Below are 17,419 nucleotides of genomic sequence, written 5' to 3'. Positions count from 1 at the left end.
ATTCTCCTGCCTCAGCCTCCCGTGTAGCTGGGACTACAGGTGCCCACCAGCACGCCCGGCTAATTTTTTCTATTTTTAGTAGAGACGGGATTTCACCGTGTTAGCCAGAATGGTCTCGATCTCCTGACCTTGTGATCCGCCCTCCTCGGCCTCCCAAAGTGCTGGGATTACAGGCGTGAGCCACCGCGCCCGGCCGGTAACGTAACTCTTAATTCCCAACCCTTCAAAAACCTTTCCTCTCCTACTCCTTGCCATCTCGCTAATTGGCATCACCATCCGGAAATCATCCTTGACTCTTTATCCCTCACTACCAACACCCCTACCATCAATAACAATCCCTCCATCCTGTGGTTCTACTTCCTCCCTGTGCCATCTCATTCCTACCACCCACCTTCTTGACCACTATAATCCACCGACACTGGCTTTTTCCCATTTCAATCATAATTCATTCTACTTCAAGTTCTTTGCAGATGTTGTTTCCTCTGCCTGGATCTTTAAGAGGTTGGATCATTCTTATCAGTCAGGTCTGGGCTCAAATGGCACCTCTTTAGAGAGGCCTCCTCCCTCTTCTCTCCAATCTCTCACTATCACATTACTGTTTTAATTTATCAATAATACTTGTTTCTAACTGAAACTATTTTATTTATTTTTTTATCACGTCTCAGGGTTAGAGCATGGCCAACTTGGCACCGGTGAAGATCAACTAACTGAATCACCCTTGCAGCCCCAATACCTAGGGCAGTCTTTAACACTTAATAGGCACTCAGTAAAACTATGGTGAATGAATGCATAAATAAATGAGTCTAACAAGAAGCAACCTTTTTTTTTTTTTTTCCAGTTTAAGTTAGGTAGCTCGCCTAGACCTCGATGTGAAAACCTTTCTGGCAGGTAACTGGAAAGACAACGCCCACACTCCATTTGTGGGCGGGATGGGGAAAATCTCAATCCAATTTAACAGATTATCCGCGCTATCTGTTGGGCCACTCTTTGAAGTGCTAGGGACACAAGAATGAAGGAGTGGGATCCTGCCGGTTAGTCATTAGGCACTGAACACCGAGCTATAATGCAAGTGACAGAGCAAGCATAACACAAGCATGACTGGATCACTCTCAACAGCCCCTCAGGATTAAGTCCAGGCTGCTGCGCCCAGCATTCAAAACCTGTTTCGGACGCTAGCTCTGCCCGTCTTTCTGAATGAGCCCAACCCAACGTCCATCCTGGGCTGCTCCGCCACTTACCGGCTAACTCCTCGAGCTCGGTTCCCGCGGTGGCCCTGGCGGGCCAGCTCGCTGTCCGGCGGAGACGGGCTACCGCCGGAGTGGTCCGGACGGCGGTGGGCGGGAGGTGCGACTTCTGGGCTGAGACGCTCCTGCTTCACCACCACCCCCGCCGGCAGCACCACGTCCCCCTCCCGGTGTCTTCGCCGGCTCCCTCGCTCCCGTTCGCTCTTCACCGCCTTCATTCTGTGATTTTGGTTGAGCGAAAGAAAACAGATTGTTTGAGCTCCTCTAGCTGAAGGAAATGACGAGTTTGACGCCTGGACTTCCGCTTCCGGGGTGCCCAGGCTCCCAGAAATCCTCGCGGCAGAGATTAAACACGTGACTACTCCCTAGTGGGCGTGGCCACAGTGACCGGCTTGGATGGCGGGAGTTTCAAGTTTCAAAAACAAAATTCTGGCTGGGCGTGGTGGCTCGCGCCTGTAATCCCAGAACTTTGGGAGGCCGAGGCTGGCGGATCACCTAAGGTCAGGAGTTAGAGAACAGCCTGGCCAACATGGCACAACCCTGTCTCTACTAAAAATACAAAAATTAGCTGGGCTTGGTGGCGCACACCTGTAATGCCAGCTATTCGGGAGGCTGAGGCAAGTGAATCACGTGAACCGGGAGGTGGAGGTTGCAGTGAGCAGGGATCACACCACTGCACTCCAGCCTGGGCGACAGAGCGGCGAGATGTCTCAAAAACAAACAAACAAACAACAACAAAAAAAACTGGGAAAAAGCAAACCTCTCAAGGCTGTTCGTTGCCACATTATTAGTAATTACAAAACGTGGAAACAATGTAAATACCCAGCAGTAGGGAAGTTAGTCAAATTAATGGGTGTTATGTGGCCATTAGTAAACCATTTACAAACTTTAAAAACCCTGACTTGCTAACGATAAAGCAGGATACAAAATTGTGCGCAAACTATAATTATATTTACATTTGGAAACAGAAGGGAGGAAGAAATGGAAATGCAATCAGAAATGATAACCCATGGGCAAATCATTAGCTTTTCCTCTTCTATTTCCTGAACTTTCTGCAATGCTGTTGGGGCTCAGAAACCGAAACTCCAAAATATGGCGCACTGACATGCTGAACTGAAGAAGCCTCAATGTTCCTTTCCAGTGCCCACCATCTCTCCCAAAGCACAGGCCTTTATCTGCCTAAGATCCAGACTACCAAAAGGAATAATTGTTTCTTTCTTCTCCTCCCAAGAATGTAATCACACCTGACCAGAGACCCTTATACTGCAGAAGTAGCTATTTACAACCGAGCACGGTGGCTGCAGCCTGTAATTCCAGCGCTTTGGGAGGCCAAGGCAGGAAAATCGCTTGAAGCCAGGAGTTCGAGACCAACCTGCCCAACATAGCAAGACTCTGTCTCTTAAAAAAAATTAAATTTGGCAGGGGCTGGTGGCTCGTGCCTGTGTTCCCAGCAGAGACAGGAGGATCGCTTGAGCCCAGGAGTTGGAGGCTGCAGTGAGCCGTGATGGCACCACTGCACTCCAGCCAGGGCTACAGAGTGAGACCCTGTCTTCAAAAAAACCAAACCAAAACAAAAAAACAACAAAAAACTGTTTACAAATTTATCTGTTCCCTTATTCATTCATTCTGCCTAGTAATCCCTGAACAGAATTCCTTCTTCTCCCACCCTCATAAACCTGTTTTACCAGGAGGGTATATAAGCTTCTGAACCCTTTTTGGGGTGGGTAATCACGCTGTGATTCTCCCCATGTATACATTTTATATACATTTGTATGACTTTTCTCCAATTAGTCTGCCTTTTGTGAACTGATTTTTGAGCGAATCTTCAGGGGGCAAAGGGGAAGTTTCCCATCGGTTCCTACATTGTCATTTCTCCATGTAATTACAAAAATACTTCAGGCCGGGCGCGGTGGCTCACGCCTGTAATCCCAGCATCTTGGGAGGCCGAGGCAGGCGGACCACGAGGTCAGGAGTTCGAGACTAGCCTGGCCAACGTGGTGAAACCCCGTCTCTACTAAAAATAGAAAACTTAGCCGGGCATGGAGGCACGCGCCTGTAGTCCCAGCTACTAGGAAGGCTGAAGCAGGAAAACCTGGGAGGCGGAGGTTGCAGTGAGCCGGGGTCACGCCACTGCACTTCAGCCTGGGCAACAGAGCGAGACTCCGTCTCAATTTAAAAAACAAAACAAGCCCTTTCTGGCAGTGACGACCTACCCACGAGAACATGCCTCTCGCAAAGGATCTCCTTCATCCCTCCCCAGAAGAGGAGAAGAGGCAACACAAGAAGAAACGGCTGGTGCAGAGCCCCAATTCCTACTTCATGGATGTGAAATGCCCAGGATGCTATAAAATCACCACAATCTTTAGCCATGCACAAACGGCAGTTTTGTGTGTTGGCTGCTCCACTGTCCTCTGCCAGCCTACAGGAGGAAAAGTAAGGCTTACAGAAGGATGTTCCTTCAGGAGGAAGCAGCACTAAAAGCACTCTGAATCAAGATGAGTGGGAAATAATCTCAATAAACACATTTTGGGAACAACAACAACAACAACAACAACAAAACCTTCAAAAAACGTAGGAACTCCAGATGACTTCCTTTGGGAATTGTCCCTTAACCCTTCATGAGGAGTCAGAAGATGACTCCTGTTTTTCAGGTGACAAAATTGGAGCACGGCAAAGGTGATCTGCCCACTTCATTCAAATCGCGAGCTAAACGGAGCATAGGGACTCGAACCGTCGTTTTCCTCGCTTCCAAGAGTACAGGCGCGAACCGGTGAGCAGAAGGCCTAAGAAGCCAGGCACAAGAGGTTTCTGCCCAGGAGGCACAGAATGAAACTCGCTGGCTGTTGGCCCCGCCCCACTTCGAAGCTCCGCCCAGGCCAAGAAGCGCGGGGGCGGCAGTGAGGCGGCGGTTTCCATGGTGACGGCAAACAAGGCCCACACTGGACAGGGCCGCAGCTGGGCTGCTACTCTCGCCGCCGCCATGATTCCCCCCGCAGACTCTTTGCTCAAGTACGACACCCCGGTGCTGGTGAGCCGGAACACGGAGAAACGGAGCCCCAAGGTAAGGACGGGGGCTCGGGGGACAAAGGAGACTCGAAACTCCGATAGGGAAAGACACATTCCCGCATTGAGGGTCAGGAATCTCAAGGGACAGGAATTGCAGCGACTGGGAGTAAAGGGAATTGGGAAGTCGGAGAAGGAGGGTGAGAGGATTGTATAGGAAGCCCAGATGTTGGGTGTGACCCCAGAGGGCAGATTTAGGATGGGGAAGGAGGTCACAGGGAGACGGATGGGGCTCACTCTTCTTCATGGTACGTGGGTCCAAGAATAGATGAGGTAGTGATTTCCCCATCACCAGAGGTGTGAAAGCACATGCCTGATCACGTGTGCCAGAAACACCTGTTCAAGCATTGAGTTGGGGTCAGATTTCATGGCCTCCTTCAGCTCTGTGACATAATTTCTTCTGAGAAGACGGACCCAAAGTAGGCTAGGAAGAGGGGAGGGCTGTGCAGAAGACCTGGAGCAATCTACAGGTTGGGGATGTGTGGAGCTGAGCTCCCGAACCATTTCCTGCCCTCACCTGTGCCTTCATCTCAGGCTCGGCTACTGAAAGTCAGCCCCCAGCAGCCTGGACCTTCAGGTTCAGCCCCACAGCTACCCAAGACCAAGCTCCCCTCAAATCCCTGTGTCCCAGATCCTACAAAGCAGGCAGAAGAAATCTTGAATGCCATACTACCCCCAAGGTAAGAAAGTAGGAGCAGTGGCTGGGAGAAGGCCTAAGCTTTTGCATCGTGGATTTTGGGAGTGTGGGAGGAGGCACTCTGCCTCAGTTCCTGGCTGGGGTTTCCTCCCAGTATCACAGAGCTCCTAGAACTTACATATGGCTGGATCCTGGCAGGGTGGTGGGAGACCTCTTCTCACTCTACCCTCATTTCCTGCATGCTGTCACCCAATCTCATGGCTTTAGATACCACCTATGTGCTGATGGCTCCCAAATGTGTATTTCCAGCCCTGTCTTCTCCGCTAAACTCCAGGACCATATAGTCTTCTACTTCCTCATTATCTTCATGAAGATATCTAATAGACATCTCAAACTCAATATATTCAAACTAAATCACAATTTCTTCCTTCCCCAATCTGCTCATCCCCCCCGCCACCATTCTCCTTTTTACTAGGGACTCAAACCACCTTTCATTCCTTTTGATCACTCTCACAGCATGTGTCCTATCCTTCGTCACATTCTTTTGGCTCCACCTTCAAATTCTTTCCCAAATCAACCACTTTTCACCACCTCTGCTTCCACCATCTTGCTCCTAGTCACTGGTGGCCACTCGCACTGCTGCAGTGGCCTCCTATCTGAAAACACTGCTTCCACTCTGCTCCTAGAATCTATCCTCCATACAGCCCCTAAGTCATAAGTCAGATCATGCCAGTCTCTGCCAGAAACTCTTTCGTGGCTTCCCATCTCAGACTAAAATCAAAAGTCCTTACAATGGCCTGGAAGATGTGGCATGATCTGGCCTATGATGTATCCCTGACCTTATCTCCTATTATTCTGTTTCTTGTTCACTGTGCTGAATCCACAGGGGCCTCACTTGCTATTTCTGAAATGCCTCATTCACTCTCCTACCACAGGGCCCTGACAGCTGGTGTTTTCACTGCCAAAGATGTTCTTCCCTTGATATTCTCCTGGTGCCTTTCATTTCTTCCAGGCCTTCCTTGAGAATTCGCTATAGCAGAGCACCCCTGCCCAACACGATCTCCTTTTCTTGTGTTTTTCTTCTGCAGCCACATCGATAATGGACATGCCTTTTCATCTATTTTTATGTAATAAGTTGACAGCACAGTTTGTAAGGCTATGAGGAAAAGCAAAATGGGGGCCTACACAGGCACACACCTTCATGAACCTCTCCACCCCGATACACACATCTGCCTCTTTCTGGCTCGAACAAGGTTCATGATGTCCTGTGTTTCCCACCCGATAAGTTGGTGGGTAGTTCCTACTGTTCACATCAAGCAACAACCATAAATCTGTCTTCAACATGTTAGGAGGGTAAGATCTGGAACAGTGGGGAATGATTTCACAGAGGCCCGTTGCCGTGGAGGAAATTGTCTACCACCTACCCATTCCCAAGATCCCTGTGGAGGCAGCATAGTGGGTGTGGCTTTGGAGCCTCACACCCCAAGGGATCCATCTGGGTTGGTGGCAAAGCTGCCCCCACCACTACTCAGGCAGAGGGCTCAAAGGGCCCTCTCTGCTCATGTGCTAGGGACCCTCAAGTCAATGGGTTTTGCTCAGCCTCGCTGTGTCTGCCACAGGGAGTGGGTGGAAGACACGCAGCTATGGATCCAGCAGGTGTCCAGCACCCCTAGCACCAGGATGGACGTGGTGCACCTCCAGGAGCAGTTAGACTTAAAGCTGCAGCAGCGGCAGGCCAGGGAAACAGGCATCTGCCCTGTCCGCAGGGAACTCTACTCACAGTGTTTTGGTGAGTGAGCCAGGTGAGGGGTGGGCGCTACACACCCTACTGCTCCCTTCCCTTCACCTTCAGCACAGATCCAAGCCTGAGCACCTTGGAGCTGGAGCCCATCTCCTGCTGGAATCCTCTCTTCTCCCTCTGCCTGACCCACCTGGCAACAGCTAACTGCCCCCTTCCCCTTCCCTTTCCCAGCTGAAGGGGGCCAGTCCCTCCACACCTGTGGGTATTTCTCCTCAGGCAGGACGAGAGACTAAGAAAAGAAATAAGACACAGACAAAGTATAGAGAAAGAAAAGTGGGCCCAGGGGACCGGCGCTCAGCATACGGAGGACCCGCACCGGCACCGGTCTCTGAGTTTCCTCAGTATTTATTGATTACTATTTTCACTATCAGCAAAAGGAACGCAGCAGGAGAGCAGGGTGATAGTGGGGAGAAGGTCAGCAAGAAAACGTGAGCAAAGGAATCTGTGTCACGAATAAGTTCAAGGGGAGGTACTATGCCTGGATGTGCACGTGGGCCAGATTTATGCTTCTCTCCACCCAAACATCTCAGTAGAGTGAAGAGTAACAGAGCAGCATTCCTGCCAACATGTTTCACCTCCTGCCACAGGGCATTTTTTCTCCTATCTCAGAATAGAACAAATGTACAATCGGGTTTTATACTGAGACATTCAGTTCCCGGGGCAGGCAGGAGACAGAGGCCTTTCTCTTATCTCAATGGCAAGGGGCCTTTCTCTTTTACTAATCCTCCTCAGCACAGACCCTTCATGGTTGTCGGGCTGAGGGATGGTCAGGTCTTTCCCATCCCACGAGGCCATATTTCAGGCTATCATGTGGGGAGAAACCTTGGACAATACCCGGCTTTCCAGGGCAGAGATCCCTGCGGCTTTCCGCAGTGCATTGTGCCCCTGGTTTATCGAGAATGGAGAAGGGCGATGACTTTTACCAAGCATACTGCCTGTAAATATTTTGTTAACAAGGCACATCTTGCACAACCCTAGATCCCTTAAACCTTGATTTCATACATCACGTTTCTGTGAGCTCAAGGTTGGGGCAAAGTTACAGATTAACAGCATCTTAGGGCAAAGCAATTGTTCAGGGTACAGGTCAAAATGGAGTTTCTTGTGTCTTTCTTTTCTACGTAGACACAGTAACAGTCTGATCTCTCTTTCTTTTCCCTACACCAGCCCCACCTCTTCTACAAGTCCTCCAGCTGCCAGCCACTGTATTCTTGGCAACTTGACTTCCTCACCCCTTAGCAGATGTTTGGAGTAAAACGAGAACTTCCATCTATTTTTTCAAAGATTTTCTATAATAAGCATGTGCTAATTTTTTAGTCAGAAAGGTTAATGTTCAGTATTTACATCCATCCATCCATCCATCCATCAATATTTGGCCCTTGGTCCAGAAAAATATTGTGATTTGTTGTTAACCGACGGACGCGAGAGATTTAAGATGCACCTCCTTGAGTGCTGGTGTCAAATGGCTGTCCCCCAGCCCAGTTTCATTGGCTGTTATGGACGCCGATCCGCAAACCACCTCCAAACTCTCAGGCAGCTGCAGGGTCTAGCAGGCTTCCCTGTCCGTGTGTTATTATGGTTTGCCCTCCAGGTCAGCATTTATGGGGAGATAGATGGGCAAGCTCTAGACCCCGCCGTTTCCCTCAAACCAGTACAGCCAAGGGGGCACACAGGATGTCCCAGCTGCTTTAAAACAGCTGCCATCTTTAAACAGTCAGATTTTTTTGAGTAGTAACCAGTTTTTACCTAAGGCCGGAAGGGAGGGGACCCAGTGCTGTAAACAAACCAGAGCCTCTTGTCTCCTTTGCTCTGGCCGACCCAGTCTTGCTGACTCTGTGCTACTCACAAGTACCAAGTTCAGAGGAGTGACTGCATGGCAAGGCTCTTTGGGCCACTGAAGGCACCTTCCCCAAGGCCCTTCTCAGAGGCCTTGTACTTTGTCTCCAAGCGGGAACACCCTAATGTCCTTCCCAAGAGGAAGAGTGTTTGCAGTAGACATACTGCTAGCCCCCTCCCCACGCCCTGTCTGATCTCATGGTGTGTGTGCATTGGAAGATGAGTTGATCCGGGAGGTCACCGTCAACTGTGCGGAGAGGGGGCTGCTGCTGCTGCGAGTCCGGGACGAGATCCGCATGACCATCGCTGCCTACCAGACCCTGTACGAAAGCAGCGTGGCGTTTGGCATGAGGAAGGCGCTGCAGGCTGAGCAGGGGAAGGCAGACATGGAGAGGAAAGTGAGTGGGGTTTACCGTGACCCTTGGCCCCCCGTGTCTTCTGTAAACCTTAGGGCCACGTGCTTGTCATTCCAGCACTACATTCTGACCTCCTAAGGTGCTCTCCTGACAGTCACGACACCTGGACCTGCATCACCTCAGTGAGGGACCCCTGGTTCAGTATGATGACCAGCCTGGTGGTCTTGGCAGAGTTGTCTCCGCTGTGGACGCTCCATGCCAGGCACCGACCTCCCACTGGGTGGCAGTATATACCCTGGCAATGTCATGTCCCATGTCCCTTCCATCCAGGCTCACACCATTCCATTCACCTGGCGACATCCCAGGATGACTGGGCATTCTCTCCTCAGATTGCAGAATTGGAGACGGAAAAGAGAGACCTGGAGAGGCAAGTGAATGAGCAGAAGGCAAAATGTGAAGCCACTGAGAAGCGGGAGAGCGAGAGGCGGCAGGTGGAGGAGAAGAAGCACAATGAGGAGATTCAGTTCCTAAAGCGAACAAATCAGCAGCTGAAGGTAATCAACGCGCAGGCTGGGGTGGAGGTGCCCCCTGCCCCGAGACCTAGCCCCACAGACCAGGCATTCGGTTCCTTTTCCATGGCTTTTAAATGTTTGTCCACATGCACTGCCAAAGGATAAAGGAAGCTGACTTTGGTGGTGGGAGAAGGGGAGGGCTCCAGAGGGGGTCTCTACTCTCAACTCCAAATCTCTGAGGCGCCTCAGCCTGGCTCGCCAGTGGAGGATTCTTCTCCCTGGGAAAAAAAAAAGCCCAGCCCCCTCAAGGAAGAGGTGGATATGGCAAAAAGTGGAACTCCATTCCCCTGGAAGCTGGTATGTTGGAGCCTTCCTGGAGGGGGCTGGGCTCCAGGTGGCTTGCGTGGTAGTGCTATCCCATGGCTGTCTCCTCTGAGGCACTGTTTCAGGGCATAACCAGGGAAGAAGTCAGAACCAGTGGGCAGCAAGGGCCCTTTGAAAGGAAGAACCATTTCAAATCAGAAACCTTCCCCAGGAACGTGGTCGGGGAACCCAGGCACAGGTGCTCTTCCTCAAAGTCCGATGCCAGCAGTGGTCTTTTATCCAGCTGAGGTGATAGGAGGGAGGGGGCTGGTGGACAAAGCTGGGCAGGAGGCCATGCTACAGGCACTGCAACTCCCAGCTGTTTAGTCCAAAGGTTCTCAAAAGGTAGGCCCCAGACCAGCATCGTCCTCACCTGGCAAAGCAAGACAAATTATTGGGCCCACCCCAGATCTACCAAATCAGAAAATTTGGGGTTGGGGTCCAGCAATGTGCTTTAACAAGGTCTCAGGTGATTCTAATGTTTTTTTTTTTTTTTTTTTTTTTTTTTTTTTTTTTTTTTATATGGATCAGTGATAATAACTCAATCCTCTATTTGACAAAGAAGAGGGAGAAGGAAGAGGAAGAAAAAGAAAGTGGGATAAAGGATCAGAAAGGGAGGAAAATAGAAAAAATTAGAGTATGACTCCAGGGTAGACCTGTTTTGTTGTCATTGAGTTGGTTGGTTGGTTTGTCTGTTGTATTCTTCATGTTTCGCCAAGTTGGCCAGACTGGTCTCGAACTCCTAGTCCGAAGTGATCAACCCGCCTCGCCCCCCAGAGTGCCGGGACCACAGGCATGAGCCACCACGTCCAGCCCCCACATTGCTTCTGGCCTCCATGGTAGACCTCCCAGACGGAGCGGCCAGGCAGAGGAGCTCCTCACTTCTACCCAGACACGGGGCGGCCGGGCAGAGGGGCTCCTCACTTCCCAGACGGGGCGGCCAGGCAGAGACGCTCCTCACTTCTTCCCAGACGATAGGTGGCCGGGCAGAGGCGCTCCTCACTTCCCAGACGATGGGTGGTCGGGCAGAGGCGCTCCTCACTTCCCAGACGATGGGCGGCCGGGCAGAGGCGCTCCTTATCTCCCAGACGATGGGTGTCCGGGCAGAGGCGCTCCTCACTTCCCAGATGGGGCAGCCGGGCAGAGGCGCTCCTCACTTTCCGGACGATGGGTGGCCGGGCAGAGGCGCTCCTCACCTCCCAGACGATGGGTGGCCTGGCAGAGGCGCTCCTCACCTCCCAGACGATGGGTGGCCGGGCAGAGGTGCTCCTCACCTCCCAGACGGGGCGGTCGGGCAGAGGCGCTCCTCACTTCTTCCCGGACGGGGCGGCCGGGCAGAGGCGCTCCTCACTTCTTCCCGACGGGGCGGCCGGGCAGAGGCGCTCCTCACTTCTTCCCGGACGGGGCGGCCGGGCAGAGGCGCTCCTCACTTCTTCCCGGACGGGGCGGCCGGGCAGAGGCGCTCCTCACTTCTTCCCGGACGGGGCGGCCGGGCAGAGGCGCTCCTCACTTCCCAGACGGTGGGTGGCCGGGCAGAGGCGCTCCTCACTTCCCAGACGATGGGTGGCTGTGCAGAGGCGCTCCTCACTTCTTCCCGGATGGGGCGCCCGGGCAGAGGCGCTCCTCATTTCTTCCCGGACGGGGCGGCCGGGCAGAGGCGCTCCTCACTTCCCAGACGGGGCGGCCGGGCAGAGGCGCTCCTCACTTCTTCCCGGACGGGGCGGCCGGGCAGAGGCGCTCCTCACTTCTTCCCGGACGGGGCGCCCGGGCAGAGGCGCTCCTCACTTCTTCCCGGACGGGGCGGCCGGGCAGAGGCGCTCCTCACTTCTTCCCGGGTGGGGCGGCCGGGCAGAGGCGCTCCTCACTTCTTCCCGGTCAGGGCGGCCGGGCAGAGGCGCTCCTCACTTCTTCCCGGACGGGGCGCCCGGGCAGAGGCGCTCCTCACTTCTTCCCGGACGGGGCGGCCGGGCAGAGGCGCTGCTCACTTCCCAGACGGGGCGGCCAGGCAGAGGCACTCCTCACTTCCCAGACGGGGCGGCCGGGCAGAGGCGCTCCTCACTTCCCAGACGGTGGGTGGCCGGGCAGAGGCGCTCCTCACTTCCCAGACGATGGGTGGCCGGGCAGAGGCGCTCCTTACTTCTTCCCGGACGGGGCGGCCGGGCAGAGGCGCTCCTCACTTCTTCCCGGATGGGGCGGCCGGGCAGAGGCGCTCCTCACTTCTTCCCGGATGGGGCGCCCGGGCAGAGGCGCTCCTCACTTCTTCCCGGATGGGGCGCCCGGGCAGAGGCGCTCCTCATTTCTTCCCGGACGGGGGCGGCCGGGCAGAGGCGCTCCTCACTTCTTCCCGGGCGGGGCGGCCGGGCAGAGGCGCTCCTCACTTCTTCCCGGACGGGGCGGCCGGGCAGAGGCGCTTCTCACTTCCCAGACGATGGGTGGCCGGGCAGAGGCTCTCCTCACTTCCCAGACGGGGCGGCCGGGCAGAGGCCCTCCTCACTTCCCAGACGGTGGGTGGCCGGGCAGAGGCGCTCCTCACTTCCCAGACGGGGCGGCCGGGCAGAGGCGCTCCTCACTTCCCAGACGGTGGGTGGCCGGGCAGAGGCGCTCCTCACTTCCCAGACGATGGGTGGCCGGGCAGAGGCGCTCCTCACTTCCCAGACGGTGGGTGGCCGGGCAGAGGCGCTCCTCACTTCCCAGACGGTGGGTGGCCGGGCAGAGGCGCTCCTCACTTCCCAGACGGTTGGTGGCCGGGCAGAGGGGCTCCTCACTTCCCAGACGGTGGGTGGCCGGGCAGAGGCGCTCCTCACTTCCCAGACGGTGGGTGGCCGGGCAGAGGCGCTCCTCACTTCCCAGACGGTGGGTGGCCGGGCAGAGGCGCTCCTCACTTCCCAGACGGTGGGTGGCCGGGCAGACGCGCTCCTCACTTCCCAGACGGTGGGTGGCCGGGCAGAGGCGCTCCTCACTTCCCAGACAGTGGGTGGCCGGGCAGAGGCGCTCCTCACTTCCCAGACGGTAGGTGGCCGGGCAGAGGCGCTCCTCACTTCCCAGACGGGGCGGCCAGGCAGAGGTGCTCCTCACCTGCCAGACGGGGCGGCCGGGCAGAGGCGCTCCCCACCTTCCAGATGGGGCGGCGGCCGGGCAGGGGCTGCAATCCCAGCACCCTGGCAGGCCAAGGCAGGCGGCCGGGAGGTAGAGGCTGCCGCGAGGCCAGACCACGCCACCGCACTCCAGCCCGGGCAACACGAGCACTGGGTGAGCGAGACTCCGTCTGTAGTCCCAGTACCTCGGGAGGCTGAGGCGGGCAGAGCACTCGGCGTCAGGAGCTGGCGACCAGCGTGGCCAAGATGGCGAACGCGTGCCTGCATCCAAAGGAGAAAAGACAGGCAGCGGTGGCGGGCGCCAGCAGTCCCAGGCAGTCCGCGGCGCGGGCAGCAGCAAGCCGAGTAGATTGTAGCCTGGGCCAGAGAGGGGAAAGAAGAAAGAAAGAAAGAAAGACAGAAAGAAAGAAAGGAAGGAAGGAAGGACAATTCTAATGTTTGCAGAAGTTTAAGCATCACTGTTCTGGAAAGATGGCCTACTGACATTTAGTGGCTTTCTCCCATGGGCCTGGCCAAAGGACCCTGGATGGATCTCCCTCTCCTCCCTAGGCTCAGATAGAAACCTTACAGTCTTGACATTGCAGGCCTGTTAGGTCTACACACCAGCAGGACCGGCCATTTGCGATAAAGAAGGCTTTCTGTTAACCACTACTGGAACTTTTCTTGTTGCACAAAGAAAAGCAAGAAACTTTCACAGCCAGAGATGAATGTTTCCTTAGCAGCCTCTGAGGCTGCTTTCCTTAACTGCCATATTCCTTTTTCATAAGCCTGAGTTCCTCAGTTCTTCCTGGATTAGCAACAAGAGCAAACCAAACACCTTAGCATGTTTCTAACATTTAAAAGCAATCTTGTAATCTCCAGGGTGAAAGATTCTTTAGAAGTTGGCATTTTAAATTTTGTTTCTTTTGAGACGGAGTTTTGCTCTTGTTGCCCAGGCTGGAGTGCAATGGCACCATCTCGACTCATTGCAACCGCTACCTCCCAGGTTGAAGCGATTCTCCTGCCTCAGCCTCCTGAGTGGCTGGGATTACAGGCATGTGCCAGCACACCCGGCAAATTTCTGTATTTTGAATAGAGATGGGGTTTCACCATGTTGGCCAGGCTGGTCATGAACTCCTGACCTCACATGATCTGCCCACCTTGACCTCCCAAAGTGCTGGAATTACAGGCTTGTAATACAGGAAGTGAGCTATTTTTATCGGCTCAAAACTGCATTGCAAATAAAGCAGCTTTGCTGTCCCCAGAATAGACCTACCTAAAGATCTGTCCAGTATTATTTTATTGGCTACTAGAGGAACATAGTAAATAACTCCCAAGTGTCTTAAGCTTTACATAGAGGGACAGCTCTCCGCTGGGTGCGGTAGCTCACACCTGTAATCCCAGCACTTTGGGAGGCCGAGACAGGTGGATCACCTGAGGTCAGGAGTTTCAGACCAGCCTGGCCAACACGGTGAAACCCATTTCTACTAAAAATACAAAAAGTAGCTGGGCGTGGTGACGCGCACCTGTAATCCAAGCTCTCAGGAGGCTGGGGCAGGAGAATCACTTGAACCCGGGAGGCAGAGGTTGCAGTGAACTGATATCACACCATCGCACTCCAGCCTGGGTGACAAAAGCAAAACTCCGTTCCCCACCCCCACCCCCCCAAAAAGAGGGACAGCTCTGTATTCACTGGCAGCATTTCTCTAATTGGGTGCCAAGTTGTCTCAGTGGCTGAAAATTTGCTGTTTCCCAAACCTCTGGTCCCAGCAGAACTCCCAGGATCCTAAACCAGAGAGCCAGATTTTTTTTTTTTTTTTTTTGAGACAGAGTCTCCCTCTGCCACCCAGGCTGGAGTGCAGTGGCACGATCTTGGCTCGCTGCAAGCCCCGCCTCCCAGGTTCATGCTATTCTCCTGCCTCAGCCTCTGGAGTAGCTGGGACTACAGACACCTGCCACTACGCCCAACTGATTTTTGTATTTTTAGTAGAGACGGGGTTTCACCTTGTTATCCAGGATGGTCTCGATCTCCTGACCTTGCGATCCGCCCGCCTCAGCCTCCCAAAGTGCTGGGATTACAGGCATCAGCCACTGCGCCCGGCCAGAGAGCCAAATGTTTAACTTAGCAGACATATTCTGGCCTGAAATCTGAGCCATGAAAAGCCCTTACAACAATGCATTCAGTATCCTTTTCAATGCTTTATATCATACCCGGAGCCATTACTGTGTGGAAACCAGGACAGCTCTGGCTTCTCCCCATATACTAAGAGTGTATGCCATGCCAGAAACTAGCTAATCTAGAAAATATGGATTTGGGGATCAAGGGGAAAAAGAACCCTTGGAGTGACAGCATTTGGATTCTTCTTCCCAGAGACTTTGATCACCTGTCAGCTATTTGTATCAGGCTGCAAGTTTCAAGTATTAATGGAGTTTGTTTTTGTTTTTCAGGCCCAACTGGAAGGCATTATTGCACCAAGGAAGTGATAATTTCCACATGATTAATTTCCAACAAGACACTTGAGAGTTATTTACTGTGTTCCTCTGGCAGCCAATAAAATCATCATAAGCCCTTTGTAATAAAAAGCTGGTTTCCTGAGTGAACAAGCCATACCCTCCCCTAAACACCACCTAGGTATTTGTCAGAAGTCACACTGTTACTGCAATGTCCTCAAACACCTAAGGTCTGCCAGCCAGGCTGCTGGCTGGGCAATGGAAGATGGTGTGGCCCTGTTAGTCTCAGTATGTGGCTTACTAGCCAGCCTTGGGAACTGCCAGCTCAAATTCTAAGAAAGCCACTGCTTTCTCATCATCACTCTATACCAATACTTAATTCTGGCCAAATGAATCTGCTTCTCTGCCCCTCAAACCTTTAGTTCACAATTCATCTTCTACCTTAACTCGGGCTTCTTGGGTCTCTGGCCTTCCTTACTTAATGTCTTCTTTTCCCTACTCTAATGCATTTCTAACTCACTTTGGAGCTTTAGTTTTCTAATGTATTATCCCCACTTGCCAGTCAACTGGACCCCTTCCTCCTCGGTTTCAGACTGCCTACGTTAGGAAACAATGGCAGAGTCAAACCCATGGCTTTGGAGAAAGTAAATGTTTGCCAGAAAGGAATACTAGTCACAGTGGCCTTTGCGAGTTGTCCGCAACTCAGCTCTTCCCCCAGCACAGATCTGTTCCCCTTATCCTGCAGAAAATCAAGCCCTGACTCTGCCCTCCCCTAAGTAGTGATGTTAATTAACAACTGAAGACGTAACCAAATCTCACATGCAGGTCTAATGACTAATGATTGGAGTACAGCTGCTAGACAACTGCATTTTAGTATTCCTCTTCCACTCTCCTGGTTTTGTAGACCCAGAAGATTGAATGAGTGACATAAATCTTCAGTTTGGGGCAAGCCAGGGTGGGCTGGGGTGGTAAGCTGGAAGACTTCCATCCTTCAGTCAGGCTGCACAAGTAACATTACCTAAAACGCACTAACATGCTCAGGTTCCCCAGAAAGAGGTGTGAGAAGGGACTCTCCTTAGCAGAGCTTCCGCCTGCCATCTGTCGGGTTCAGTGAGCTTCAAGGCTCACAATGGAAGCACTGTCGTTCCCCCAGAAAAGCTGTGTTCCCCATGCTGAACACACCATACACATTCTCATCTGGAATCTAAGGGGCAGCTTTTACCCTGATCCAGTATCCTGAGGAATTTTAAGGCTCCACTCAAATGACCTGCCTGTGTTGTCATTTCCATGGGAAAGAACTCTTTCCACGAGATCTGCTAGTTCCAGGCCTCTTAAGACAGGAAGGTATATGCCATAAGCGGGTCCACTTCAGACTCAATGAGGCAGAAATTACTGTAGTTTTCTATTTCTTCCACGCCCAACCTTCTCCTTGTATTTCCAAGCCCAGGCCATGTACACTAATGTCCTTGAAATTTGCAGTTCTGTATGCTTCTATTCCAAATCATTCATTACCAATAAAAAAGTACCACCCTTTCCATTTTATAGACCTCATCCCCTATTTCTGTCAGACAGAACTTCTTAGTTCATCCACAGTCTACCTGAAGTGCTAGACTTTCACTCTTATCACTGAAATCCTTAAGGTTGAGGACGCTTCATTTCCCTAGCACTGGTGAAGGGCTTCAACTGCCAAACAGAACAAATGCATTATGGCCTTAGAAATGCCAACGGGGCAGGAAGAAAACACAATTTCTAACTGCATGTTTTTGTATAATTTAATAAAAACCTTTTAAACATTACTGCTTTTGTCTGAATTTTTGGTGTTTGTGTTTCTGTCCCTCTGAGTCATTGGTCTTCTTTTTGTTCCTGTTCCTGTTTTTCACGTTGTGTGTCTCATAGTAGCGCACACCAACTTTTTTCGGCCGTTGCTGCCGTACTGCTCGCCTCCGCTGTAAAAAAATGGCAAGAAAAGATGAAGAAAAAAACAAAACAAAACCCTGAAAGTCATTCACAGAACAGGAGTCTCTGCTTCTCATCTCTGTGTTCTATTTCCCGTGCTGCTTCCACAGCTACTGGAAGCAGTGCTAA

The 17,419-nt window shown here is 52.6% G+C and overlaps 4 protein-coding genes across 6 annotated transcripts in view; 2 read left to right on the top strand and 2 right to left on the bottom strand.

The window, feature by feature from the left end:
- The window catches only part of SNIP1 (Smad nuclear interacting protein 1), a 21,748-nt gene extending 15,589 nt beyond the window's left edge, over positions 1–6,159 (bottom strand). The window contains exons 1-2 of one of the 3 annotated variants that reach the window (XM_055254659.2): positions 6,142–6,159; positions 1,239–1,463 (exon numbers count right to left, since the gene is read on the bottom strand). In XM_055254659.2, the coding sequence (XP_055110634.1) occupies positions 1,239–1,462 (224 nt within the window). In that variant the 5' untranslated portion in view covers position 1,463; positions 6,142–6,159. Of the gene's footprint in view, positions 1–1,238; positions 1,464–3,804; positions 4,080–6,141 lie in introns of those variants that run through there. The other 2 variants (XM_055254658.2, XM_055254657.2) reach the window with 2 other exon arrangements.
- Positions 3,429–3,740, top strand: LOC129468843 (small ribosomal subunit protein eS27-like). Its single transcript, XM_055254661.2, has one exon. The coding sequence runs from the start codon at positions 3,468–3,470 to the stop codon at positions 3,720–3,722; it is 255 nt and encodes an 84-aa protein (XP_055110636.1). The 5' UTR covers positions 3,429–3,467; the 3' UTR covers positions 3,723–3,740.
- Positions 4,147–17,130, top strand: DNALI1 (dynein axonemal light intermediate chain 1). Its single transcript, XM_055254660.2, has 6 exons — positions 4,147–4,305; positions 4,842–4,987; positions 6,564–6,733; positions 8,798–8,976; positions 9,324–9,488; positions 15,332–17,130. The coding sequence occupies exons 1-6, from the start codon at positions 4,159–4,161 to the stop codon at positions 15,365–15,367; spliced, it is 843 nt and encodes a 280-aa protein (XP_055110635.1). The 5' UTR covers positions 4,147–4,158; the 3' UTR covers positions 15,368–17,130.
- GNL2 (G protein nucleolar 2) overlaps positions 17,093–17,419 on the bottom strand; it is a 29,674-nt gene continuing 29,347 nt past the window's right edge. The window contains 1 exon segment of the mRNA XM_055254655.2: positions 17,093–17,280. Coding sequence (XP_055110630.1) covers positions 17,128–17,280 — 153 coding nt within the window. The 3' untranslated portion in view covers positions 17,093–17,127.

The sequence above is a fragment of the Symphalangus syndactylus genome, chromosome 12, assembly GCF_028878055.3.
Source record: "Symphalangus syndactylus isolate Jambi chromosome 12, NHGRI_mSymSyn1-v2.1_pri, whole genome shotgun sequence".
In the NCBI taxonomy this organism is placed as follows: Eukaryota; Metazoa; Chordata; class Mammalia; order Primates; family Hylobatidae; genus Symphalangus; species Symphalangus syndactylus.
This window is presented reverse-complemented; position numbering and strand designations above follow the sequence as displayed.